The 12961-nt window shown below is 42.7% G+C and overlaps 1 protein-coding gene across 11 annotated transcripts in view; it reads right to left on the bottom strand.

The window, feature by feature from the left end:
• Positions 1-8627: 8627 nt before the first annotated feature.
• The window catches only part of FAM161A (FAM161 centrosomal protein A), an 80959-nt gene continuing 76625 nt past the window's right edge, over positions 8628-12961 (bottom strand). For 9 of the 11 annotated variants that reach the window (XM_033939094.1, XM_033939098.1, XM_033939095.1 and 6 more), the window contains 2 exons: positions 11124-11170; positions 8628-9160 (listed from right to left, as the gene is read on the bottom strand). In XM_033939094.1, the coding sequence (XP_033794985.1) occupies positions 8970-9160; positions 11124-11170 (238 nt within the window). In that variant the 3' untranslated portion in view covers positions 8628-8969. Of the gene's footprint in view, positions 9161-11079; positions 11171-12961 lie in introns of all 11 variants that reach the window. The other 2 variants (XM_033939101.1, XM_033939102.1) reach the window with 2 other exon arrangements.

Genomic DNA, 12961 nt, shown 5'->3' on the forward strand with positions numbered 1-12961 from the left:
CTAGTAAAGACTCATGGGGGAGTTGCGGTTTGTCAAAGCCAGGAATAGGTATGACCTTATACAAGGAGTCCAGTTTGCGAGGAGCTCCTGGAATGGTCAAAGGTGTCTCCAGATTTTTATAGAAAGTCTCTCGCAAAATATCATGGAGAGGCAATTTCAAGAATTCCCTTGGAGGCTGGTCAAAGTCCAGTGCATCGAGAAATGCCTTGGATTTTTTGGATTCAGTCTCCAAGGGAATAGAGAGAGATTCGCACATTTCTTTGAGAAAAGAGGTAAAAGAAGATGCATCAGGCTTAGAGGACGGATCTAATACAGAAGGGTCCTCATCCCCTGACGAACACTCTCCCTCAGAGAGAAGCGGCTCCTCTGAATCACCCCACAGATCAGGGTCCCTCACCTGAAAACTACGGTCCCGAGACTCCGGTGTGGAGGGTTCTAGGTGTCGAGTTTTGTGAGTCGACTTACCAGACCTCTGTGAAACGGTACCGGGAGATGTTATCGGGCATGCCGGTGCCGAGGTTTGCACCGCCTGGTGTAAAGACCTCGGTTCCGGCGCTAAAACTGGCATGGATACCGAGGAAGCTGTTTGTACCGGTACCGACAAAGTGGATGCCGATAAAAGAGGCTGCTCCACTGCCGGTACCGGTAGCTCAGACCGGACCGGGACTGGAAGGCTCGGTGTCAGAAGAGCAGGCAGGAGCTGCTGCAATTGCTCTTTAAGCTGAACTTGCAGGACGGCGGCAATTCGCTCGTCCAGCGAAGGCACCGGTACCGCTTTTTTCTTCTGCGGTACCTTTGGTGCCGCTCTACACTCCGAAGAGGAACCCAAGGTCGAAGGGCTAACCTCAATTGGAGCGGAGCGCTTCCGCGGGCGCCTCGAGGTCGGCAGGATTGGGCTCGCTGCCACTGAGACCGGAGGGCGCTCCAGCGGGGAAGGCTTCTTAGCCGGCTTACCTGAGGAATGCGACGCCGGCGTGGTATCGCGCGGTGTCGATGAAGTAGGTGCCGACTGCATCAGGGCCGAAGTCGGAGTCGGTGCCGCCGAATCCGACATCTCGGTACCAAAAAATAACCGCTGTTGAATTTGGCGGTTTTTAAGAGTTCTCTTTTTCAGAGTGGCACAGCGGGTGCAGGAGGACGCCTGATGGTCAGGACCGAGGCACTGTAAGCACCAGTTGTGCGGGTTGGTGAGAGAAATGGGCCTCGCGCACCGCTGGCACTTCTTAAAACCGGGTTGGGGGGGCATGAACGTTAAAACGGCTTCTGCCAAATCGAAGGCCGAGGCCTCGATGGTGGCAGCAGGCCCTGCCGGGGCGAACCTGAAAAAATGAGAAAAAAAGAAAAGAAAATTCTTCTCTTTTTTTTTTTTTTTTAAAGAAAAGAAGTAAAGAAGGGAATAAAATACCGAAAAAGTTTACGCGAGCGGGAAGGCGTTAGAGAAAAAATTTTCAACAGCCGTTGAAAGTGCGTCTTCTTAGCTCCGTGGAAACTAAGAAACTGGGGACCGCGCGCCTCTGTCGGGCGGGAAGGCACTCGTGCGTGCACGGTGCGGCCTGCTAGAACTTTCCAAGTTCTTAGAGTGCAATCACTCTAAAATTGTCCGTACCGGGGCTCCGTCGGTGCCGTCACCCATCAGTCAAGAATATGCTGCCTGCTTGTCCTGGGATAAATATATATATGTACAGAAACTGAACATATGATAGTAGAATGGAATATTAAATAAGATAATACATAGCAAATGGTTACGTAGCTTAAAACGCATCAACCAAGTCAAGTGATGCAAGTCTTTTGTACATCTATGTATGTATATACAGTGAGGAGCAAAAGTTTGTGAACGCCACTATTCTGTGTAAATTTCAGTGCAAGAAACACAAAGAGGTACAAACAATCCAAGAAACATTTTTTTTAATGAAGTACATGCACAAAAATACTGTAGTTGTTGACTAGTCCAAAATTAATACAAATAAGCAAAGTTTGTGGCTGTTAAAGCCTTTTATCCCAGGACAAGCAGGCAGCATATTAACAGGTGGGTGACGTCACAGACTGAGCCCCGCAGCGGACAGCCTCGCAAGCAGACTTGCTTGAAGATCTTTGTAAGAGCTTATGAGTGCTGCACCGCACATGCGCAAGTGCCTTCCCGCCCGAGTCAGGGCGCGCATCTCCTGTGAGGTACCTCAGTTCAACGTTTTTTGCGGAGAAGAGAAGTCCTTTTCACTTCAGCTCTTCGTTGCCTTCTCGCACCGCGGCTTTCTTATTTTTCTCAGTCGCTGTGTCTGTGTGTCTTTCTCTCTTTTTCTTTCCAGAAAAAGAAAAAAAGGGTTTAAGTTTACTCTATAATGGAGGGTTCCTACCACACCCATTCCCCCCAATGGCAGCGCGAAGAGTATGAAGTAAACTGGGGAGTGCCCCACTCACACCCCACATTGTTTCATTCCTCCCATTTATTTTTTAATTGGGATGTCCTTGCGCAGAGATGACTGAACAATTTCAGTCCTCCGTTGCAGTATCCTCCCACTCTCAGCTCCGACAGACTACCCTCCGCAGCCCTGTGAACCTGCCTCAAATGCTGCCACGCTGAAGGCATGCTGCTTTTCTGCGCCATCTGAGGCCTCCCTGCAGTGTTCTGCCCATAAACAGGAAGCTCTACTAGAGAAAGGACTGGATGATATGCTGCAGGTGGCCTTGAGCAGTGCAGAAAAGCAGCATGCTTTCAGTGCAGCTGCACTTGAGGCAGGTTCAGAAGGCTGAAGTGGACATGTTAGGGAGATAAAATCAAGGAATGCTATAGGAACTGATAAGAGGTGAAGTGATTCTAGACCTAGTTCTTAAGAGGAGCATATGAATTGGTGGAGGTAATAGTGTTAGGGCCACTTGATAACAGTGATCATAACATGATTATAGTTAATATAATCCCTGGAATAAGTTCACACAGAAAATCCAATACAATAGCATTTAACTTTAAAAGAGGAAAGTATGATAACATGAGTAGAATGATAAGAGAAACTTAGAGGAGCAGCTTCAAAGGTCAAAAATTTATATCAGGCATGGATGTTATTCAAAAATACCATCCTGGAATCCCAGAAAGATATAGTCTATGTAAGGAGGAAAGACGACCAAACAGCAGCCAGCGTGGTTAACGAGCGAGATGAAGGAAGTTATTAGAGCTAAAAGAGAATCCTTCAGAAAGTGGAAGGATCTGACTCAAAATAATTGAAAACATCACAAGGAATGGCAAGTCAAATGCAAGGAGCTAATAAGGAAGGCAAAGAGACACCTTGAAAAGATTGCACTGAAGCAAAAACACAGCATAAAAGATTTTTAGGTATATTAAAGGCAGGCAGCCAGGAAGAGAATCAGTTGGACCACTAGACAACTGAGGGGTAAAAGAGGCTCTCAGGAAAGACAAGACTATAACAGAGAATAAGGCTGGAATTCTATAAATGGCTTCAGCCGCCTCCATAAAAATGGCTGCCAATTGAGTGTCGATCACACGACAGCGCCGTTTATATAAAAATCATGGTTTCAGGAAAGGTAAGTGCCAGAAATGTAGGCTAGGGTTTTCAAGGCCTACATTTCCGGTGCTTTATGACTCCCAATGCCACTGCTGGCATTACCCACACCTACAGTGGAATTAGGAGTCATAAAGCACCTCCATAGGCGTGATGCAGGTGCCTAACAACGCAACATTTATAGAATATGAGCCTAAATTAATTCTTTGCTTCAGTCTTCACCAAGGAAGAAATGGGGGAGTTACCGGTGCCAGAAATGGTATTCAATTCTGATGAATCAGAAAAACTCAAACAAATCTCTAGATGTAAAGGGACAGTTTGATAAATTGAGCAGTAGCATATTGCCTGGACCGGATGGTATACTGTATATCCAGAGTACTGATGGAATAGAAAAATGAACTTGCAGAGCTGCTATTAGTAAATTTGTAATTTTTCTCTGAAATCCAGCATAGTATCAAAAGACTGGAGGATGGCCAACATGACGCCGATTTTTAAAAAAAGGTTCCAGAGGTGATCTGGGAAATTATAGACTTGATGAGCAACGTCAATGCCAGGCACAATGGTAGACACTATTATAAAACTCAGAATGACAGAACATATACATAAGCATGGATTAACAAGAGAAAGCCAACAAGGATTTAGTCAAGGGAAATCTAGCCTCACCAATCTACTGCATTTCTTTGAAGGAGTGAATGAATATGTGGAAAAAGGTGATCTGGTTGATATTGTCCTATTATGGATTAAGAACTGGTTGAAACAGAGAGCAGGTTTTGTATTTCCCTAAAAATGTACAGTACTATCACTGTTCAGTCTCTCTTTGATATGAACCGCCTAGAACTAAGTGGTGTGGTGGTATACAAGAATAAAGTTATTAGTAAATGGTTAATATTCTGAATTGAAAAGGGTAAATAGTGGAGTTCACCAAAATTATATACAGGATGAGAAAGAACATATATTCACTTCAAAAAATACCCTTCTCAAATGTCATTTCAATTTTCTTAGTCCAGGTTAGCCAGAGGTGTAAATCCACTATGACTAGCTCCTAAACTTAAATTCTTTTTAGTTACTATCAAAGGGGCTGAGCTTCAGATGCCCGTGTGTTGTATGTGTTTTACAATCTCACTAGAAAGGGAATTAACCTCACTGGCTCATGCTCCCCTCCTGCCCTGTTGTTAATCAAAAATACTTATAGTTCTTAAACAGGGACTTAACTTTTAGATCCCAGGCAGGGTTTGTTGAAAATAGGCAGTGAAAGTCATTGTTACTCAGTCTTTCCTGCTGTCTCTGCTAGTCTCTTCGCCAATGTTAAGCTAGCTGTCCGTTTCACCCTCAGGCTGCATCAGGGCTGTGGACCAGTATAATGTCTAAAAGAGAAAGAGCAATAGCAGGAACAACAACATCTTTATTGATTACGAACAGCACACAGAGAATGCACGGCTTGAGAGAGAGGCTTGCTGGTCAGCTGAGCATGATGTCAGACGTTATAAAACAAGGGCAGTTCACTCTGAAGCTATCTCTGCTGTGGTGAGCTTGTGAATCATAGAGCCGCAGTAAATTTGAATGTTATTTACAGAAATGTCAAGTGGGCTATGTACAGCTTCTCCTGCTATTGTTTAATGATGTTTCCAAGCCCAAGGAAGTCGCCTCGGTCTCACCGCTGAGGTGCCTCCAATGGGGATACCGACGCTGACGTTGCTGGAATATCCTTTATGAAGGCGCAGGAGCTCTTCAATATTACCGAAGGAGGACACACCAGAGCGCCATGAGGCTCCAGCGGCGCTAAGGCCCCTTCTCTTCAGCATAATGAAATGAAGAAATAAGTTCCCCCAAAGGATTCACTTTGTTTATCGAGCGAGCTCCCACAGTGTGCAGCTCAGCCCAACGGAACTTCGGCCATCTTGGATCCAAGTAATAGATTTAAAACAAATGGGAGAACATATTTTTTCACACATGCAAACTCTGGAATTTGTTGCCGAAAAATGTGGTGAAATCAGTTACTTAGCAGGATTTTAAAAAGGTTTGGATAATTTCCTGAGAGATGGCCTGGGGAAAATCTACTGCTTATTCTAGGATAAGCAGCATAAAATCTGTTTGATTACTTGGGACGGGTTAAAGACACTTTTTCAACCCTAAATGTGCAGTCTTTGCCAAGCAACATGCTTCAAAATGAGCCACTTTCTGAGAAGTGCACATACACATTTTCTCTCTCTGGCTATTCAATAAATCTCAAGGACAATCACTTGAGGCAGTGGTCTCCAATCTTTTCCATATAAAGGGTTGCAGTATGAATACAAGAAAGTGGAAGAGTGGGGCTCATTGCTTAAAGCTGAGGTTGTGGGTTCAAACCCATGCTGCTCCTTATGACCCTGGGCAAGTCACTTAAATCCACAATTACCCCAGGTACATTTATTTATTTATTCAAATAGTTATAGGCCACATATCCTGCAATTCTATGCGTTACAAGTAATTTTAGGCGCTTGAAACTTCCCTATCTGTCCAAAAGGCTCACAATCTAAAGTGCCTGAAAAAAACCCATTTATTAACAAACTAGAGATGAGAAGTGTGCTGTAGATACAAAATGGCTTACAAAAAGCAAAAAAAACCCTAACGAAGTCATAACGAAGTCATAACGAAGTAAAAGCAAAAAAGGGCAAAAAAGTAAAATAAGAACAGCACCCCTGTCACTGCTCCTCTATTCCTGACTCAGATGGTGGTAAATGGATATTGTTCTTCAAGTTGATCGCACAGTGTTGGCAGGCCTCCAGAGGCAGCTCCAGTATGGTTCCCAACACCAGAGAATCCAGCCAATTAGAAGCAGAAATTCATGAAGAGCAGGAGGATAGTGGCTGACTCAAACAAACAGAGGCCACAACTCTACCAGAAGACCCCAAGGAAAGAAAGAAGAGCCGATCCGATCTCCCAAGGAACTCCAGCAGACACAAGCTGGGGGAGAAGGCATTCCCGCTGCAAGGACAGCTCTACCACATCACCAGTAAGATGACGATAGCAAGATGCATCCTCCGCCGAAAGAAACCAGAAACACCTCCAGCTCCGCCCAGATGATAAAAGACAGGGTCCACCACAGCCATGGAGACGGACACTGCACCAAACACTGCACCAGGGTGAGGCACTGAATCTGCCATACCAGTCCTCCAAATGTTCCTCTTCAGTAATGGTCTCCCACCAGCGACAAGCTGTCAAGCAAGGGGGTCAGCAAGGTACAATAAAGCATTGTTAGTTAGAGAGGCCTTCAACCATTAATGATCTAAAACGGTTATCAGAGGGAAACAGGAAATTTAATAAAAAACAGAAACCATAGCTTTAACCCAAGTAAAAATTAAAAACAAATGCATAAAATAGATTAAATAGCTAAAAGGAATCAAATAAAAAGCAAAATGAAGCAAATTAAAGCAAAAAATAGACAGATCAAGGGAGGCAATACAGAATTACATCTTAATCGGGCGCCATCTTGTAACTGAATATTAGATTGTAACATTAGACAGATTGTGAGTCCACTAGGACAGACAGGGAAAAATGCTTGAGTACCTGAATAAAATTATTGTAAACCATTCTGAGTTCCCCTGGGAGATTGGTATAGATAAATGAATAAATAAAGCTCTGAGGGCCACCAAAAGATTTCAAGCTTACACATAGTACTAATTTTGTAAACCGCCTCGACATGCTCGTTCATACTAGGTGTTAAATGTATACTAATATTGATTCTACATCACTTCAAGGATATATTTTAAAAATTCGCTTTATTTTGGATTGTCAATAGTAACAAATTCCATAAATGAGACACATAAGAGATTGTTTGCAGTTACTACGAGTGGGCAAGACTGAAATGAATGCATTTACAGGATTTGAAGGGCATTTCAGCTGGCAGTTTGAAGGCCACAATGGAGGACTTTGGGGGCCATGTGATGGAGACCACTGACTTAAGGTAACAGATATTAACCTAGGAACTCCTTGCTTTTCGTGTGGCCAACTTTATGTAGCAAGATCCATTGAAACTAGAAAAAAATTGTACATGTTCACACCTACCTCTAAAAGCAAAATCATTCTATATGCCAGTACTTTGCAATAATGTATATTTTACAGTTTGTTATTCTCTATTAAATCAATTAGATACTAATTTTTCTAGCAATGGTAGGTGACCCATTACTTTTCAAAGTAGGAAATCTTTTGATTTATGCAAATCGATTTTAAAAAGAATGACATGGAAAAAAAATTCCTGTTTCTTGCATGTTTAATGTACAGTGCAGCATGCATTTGGTTGTAGTAGTAGTTTTTAATTGGAACACAATAATGAACTGCAAGGTAATGGCGGAATAAAAATCACTAATGTAATGTATTATAGAAGAACACAAGTGCATCATGTCTGGATTCCGATTATGCTTTAACATCTATGAATACCAGAAGCAAGCTATTTAGGAATATATTAATTTTATCTTTGGTTCACAAAAGCTAATGTCTTGGGGGTTTTTTTAGGCTAATGAAAACTGGCTACATTCCAGAGGTGATAAAAACATAGCTATTGTATATAATTACAAGGTTCACAAAAAGTTTGCCAGCATATTGTAAGAAAAACTTAATATGCTAGTGATCCAACAATTGTTTAAGGATTAATGAAGGATCTGCGACTCTGAGAAAGCATAACATTTTGAATCTGTGACTTTAGTCAAGACTTACTGACTGATTTTTACGATGTGGGTCCAAATGCACTCACATTTGAACTTCTGTAGCTTTTTTGTATTTTTTCACATAAAAGGATGGGGTTTGGACTGTTGTATTATAAACTTTGTTCTAATATAGGCCCCCTTTTATAAAGCTGCGTTAGGCTTTTTTATCGCCAGCCGAAGCAGTATTAGTTCCAATACTCATAGGAAGTCTGTGGCCAGTGATAAAAAAAAGCCTAACGTGGCTTCATAAAACGGGGGGAATAAGTAAAACCTAATTATTTTGTTTCTAGCAATTTTAGTCATGTTTTTCCAGAGATAGTCACATAATTTTAAAAATATGAATTTCATGAAGCAATGAGCCATACTGTTAATTCTTTGGTGATATGTGCCTACTTAATGGTTATATTAAGAATATCAGGACAATCAATTGCCATGGTGGAAATGCAGATTGGAGTTTTACTGATCTATAGGACAATTAATAAATCAACAATAAATAAAGAGAAGCATTTTTTCATGAGTTATCCTTAACAGAAAAGTTACTGGTCATTTCATTTGATTAGTAAGTGCTAATAATTTTCAGTTGCTCAGGGAATTTTCAGCAGACCCTGAATGCTCTGTGGCATGAAATAATGAAGACTTTAGCACTACCCTTGCTGGTAAGAATACAGGAAACTGACTTCAGTCCAGCCTAGAAGGCACACTGGAGGCTGGTGACTGATTTTCATTATACAAGAGAAAAACAAAAAGGAGCATAGTCCAGCTTTCTTTGTTTCTATTATTAAGATGGTTCATTAGACTCAAAATTATTGGTTTCCCTTTCACCAATAATAAATCGCAAAAGACAGGAACACACAGAGGAATCAATGCCAACTAGTTTCATCATCACTACTCTTGAGTTCCAAGTTGACTTTATCATTTCCATAGTCTTTGGGATACTTTTCCTCACCACCACCACTGCCATCTTGAAGACTGCAAGAAAAAGAAATAAAAATGTTTTGCTTGCTGGTAGTTTCACTGGGTCAACAAGTAAAATTGAAAGCATATTGTGTGGAGAAAATAGTTGTGCAGCATATGAATTATTTTACAGCTATTTTAAATTTGATTAGCAAATAGAAAGCAGACAAGTAAACCGAGTTTAAATCATACTATGACTTGTCTGGCATTAGAATAAACAAATCACTAAATAAAACCAGGTGGTCAGTGCTATAATGATGTATGTTGACAATTGTTATATTTATGATGTTCTCCAAACTTGTTAAGCAGGCCAACAGTCCTCTTATAGCACAATGCTATTTTACGTAGAGAATGACACGGGAACAAAATTTGTCCCTATCCCCTGCCTTGTCCCATAGATTCTGTCCTCATTTACACAAGCCTCGAACACTTGTGATGGAAAATATTAGGTTCTTACTGCAATAATGTAATGTAATGTAATGTAATTTATTTCTTATATACCGCTACATCCGTTAGGTTCTAAGCGGTTTACAGAAAATATACATTAAGATTAGAAATAGGAAAGGTACTTGAAAAATTCCCTTACTGTCCCGAAGGCTCACAATCTAACTAAAGTACCTGGAGGGTAATAGAGAAGTGAAAAGTAGAGTTAGAGGAAAAATAAAAATAAAATAAACATTTTAACAAGATTTTAGTTTCCAGAAAAAGGGCTTCTTCAGGGAAGAGACTTGGCCGACAGTCCCAGGATGTCTATGTCTCCTCCCCTGCGATGTTCTCCCATCCATGCATTCCCTCCCAGACACACTGCCCGTGCCCCAGCCGCTCCAAGGAGGCTGCCCCAGATGAGGCCCACGATGAATGCAGGATTCTCTCCTCTGCGGGAAAGCCGCCCGGAGCCGACAGTCGATCTTCATAGCGGATTGCAGGGGGGGGAAGAGTTCACACTCTTGGTAGGATCGGGTCTGTGTTCTCTCGGTGGTTGTGGCTGGTCTCGTTGCTGCTTAGGTGTAAAAGCAGTTGATCTCCACTGCTGCTGATATTTAAAAGCAGGCAGATTGATCTCTCCAATGGACTGCAGGGGGAGGAGTTCACAATCCTGGCAGGATCGGGTCTGTGGGCTCTTGGTGGTTGCGGTAGGTCTCGCTGTTGCTTGTATGTAAAAGCAGTTGTTTTTCTACTGCTGCTGATATTTAAAGCAGGTAGATTGATTTCTTAAACGGGATATAAGGGGAGGAGCTCTCGATAGTGGCGGCTGGTCTTGGTGCTGTTTAGGTGTAAAAGCAGTTGATCTCTCAATGCTGCTGATATTTAAAAGCAGGCAGATTGATCTCTCCAACGAATTGTATGGTGAAGAGCACACACGCCTGGCAGGATTGGGACAAAGGCTCTCGATAGTGGCAGCTGGTCTTGGTGCTGCTTAGGTGTAAAAGCAGTTGATCTCTTACTTCTGATGATATTTAAAAGCAAGCAGATTGATTTTTCCAACGGAATGCTGGGGGAAGAGCTTACTTGTCTGGCTGGATCAGGGCAAAGGGCTCTCGGTAATGGTGGCTGGTCCTGTTGCTGCTTAGGTGTAAAAAACAGTTGATCTTCCTAGTGGACTGCAGAGGGGGTGGAGCTCACACTCTTGGTTGGATCGGGTCTGTGGGCTCTTGCTAGTAGACACTTCATTCCTGAATGTATGAGTAGCCAATCCCTTCTCACGAGAATTCTTGTAGGGATCTTCAATAGCATTATTTTGCTGCCTCCCATCCTTCTGGGCTGTCCTCTAATTTCTCAATTCGTACCAAAGCAGATGGTCAGCTCTGGCGAAGACACAGAAGAGGGAGGGGGTACAGTGACACTCACTGAGAAACATGGCTGTTCTGCACATATTATTAAACACTTAACAGAAAACTATTTGCAATACATAAGGTGAAAAACAAGTCACCAACCTGAGTGCCACCTGTACTAAAAAGTTGTGGAATTTCATAGATACCTCTAGTTTCTTCAATGTGGCAGTTACGTCCTCTATTCTTGGCAATACTGGACAAAGGAAAGAAACAAGATGTCCGAATTCCCTGGCACCTTTGAGGCAGTAAGCAGGCAAATGAACATCTGACAGGGCAGGCTTCCGAAATGAAGAGTGTCTACTAGAAAAATTATCGAGGTAACAACCTAATCTTTCCTTATAGTGCGACAAGACACTCCATTCCTGAACATGTGGGACATATCAAAGCAGTCCAGGGAGTTTAGGGTGGGACAGATAAGTGTTATCTGGTCACCATGTCCACCCTGTAAAACTTCATGAAAGTATGGAGAGAAGACCATGTGGAAGCTCTACAGATTTTGTCTGGGGACATCACCAAAGATGCCACCCATGAGGAAGCTATGCTTCTAGTAGAGTGCGCCATTATGGATATAGATGGACGTTTTCTACTTCCAACATAGGCTGAAGAAATGGCCATAAAGATCCATTTTTAAATGGTTACCATCGAGGCTGGTTGACCTTTATGGGCAGCCCCAGCCAATACGAACAGATGATCCGACAATTGAAATTCACTTGAAACCTCTAGATACCGCAGTAAGGCCTTGATTCTATAAAGGGCACCTAAGTCATGCCTAAAGTTAGGTGTGCTTTAGGCACCCAATCTAAGTGGTTAATGAGCCAATTAAGGGTCTTATGCAATAATTGGTACTTAGGCATCCAAAGGACAAACGCCACTTTGTAGACACAGCCACAATTTCATGGACGCCCATGTTTAAAACTCATGCCTAACTCAATTGGAATGGGCGTGGTTTGGGCAATGACTCAATTTGGGCATCCTTTGATTCATTTACATAACACTGAGCGACTTAGGGCATCCATATGATACCTATATAGGAACATACATAAGAATTGCCGCTTCTTGGCCAGACTAGTGTCCATAGTGCCCCGCAGTCCGCTCACGCGGTGGCCCTCTGGTCAAAGACCAGCGCCCTAACTGAGACTAGCCCTACCTGCATACGTTATGGTTCAAGCAGGAACTTGTCTAACTTTGTCTTGAATCCCTGGAGGGTGTTCTCCCCTATGACAGACTCCGGAAGAGTGTTCCAGTTTTGTACCACTCTCTGGGTGAAAAAAACCTCTTATGTTCGTACGGAATCAATCCCCTTTCAATTTTAGAGTGTGTCCTCTCATTCTCCCTACCTTGGAAAGGGTGAACAACCTGTCCTTATCTACCGAGTCTATTCCCTTCAGTACCTTGAATATTTCGATCATGTCCCCTCTCAATCTCCTCTGTTCGAGAGAGAAGAGGCCCAGTTTCTCTAATATTTCACTGTATGACAACTCCTCTAGTCCCTTAACCATCTTAGTCGCTCTTCTCTTGACCCTTTCGAGTAGTACTGTGTCCTTCATGTATGGCGACCAGTACTGGATGCAGTACTCCAGATGAGGGTGCACCACAGCCCGGTACAATGGCATAATAACCTTTTACGATCTGTTCGTGATCACCTTCTTTATCATTCCTAGCATTCTGTTCGCCCTTTTCGCCGCCGCCACACAATGCTTGGATGGCTTCATCGACTTGTCAATCAGAACTCCAAGTCTCATTCCTGGGAGGTATCTCTAAGTACCGCCCCAGACATCTTGTATTTGTGCATGAGATTTTTGTTACCTACATGCATCACTTTACACTTATCCATGTTGAACCTCATCTGCCATGTTGATGCCCATTCCTCGAGCCTGATTATGTCATGTTGCAGATCTTCGCAGTCTCCCTGCGTCTTCACTACTCTGAATAACTTCGTATCGTCTGCAAATTTAATCACCTTACTCGTCGTACCAATGTCCAG

The sequence above is a fragment of the Geotrypetes seraphini genome, chromosome 3, assembly GCF_902459505.1.
Source record: "Geotrypetes seraphini chromosome 3, aGeoSer1.1, whole genome shotgun sequence".
In the NCBI taxonomy this organism is placed as follows: domain Eukaryota; kingdom Metazoa; phylum Chordata; class Amphibia; order Gymnophiona; family Dermophiidae; genus Geotrypetes; species Geotrypetes seraphini.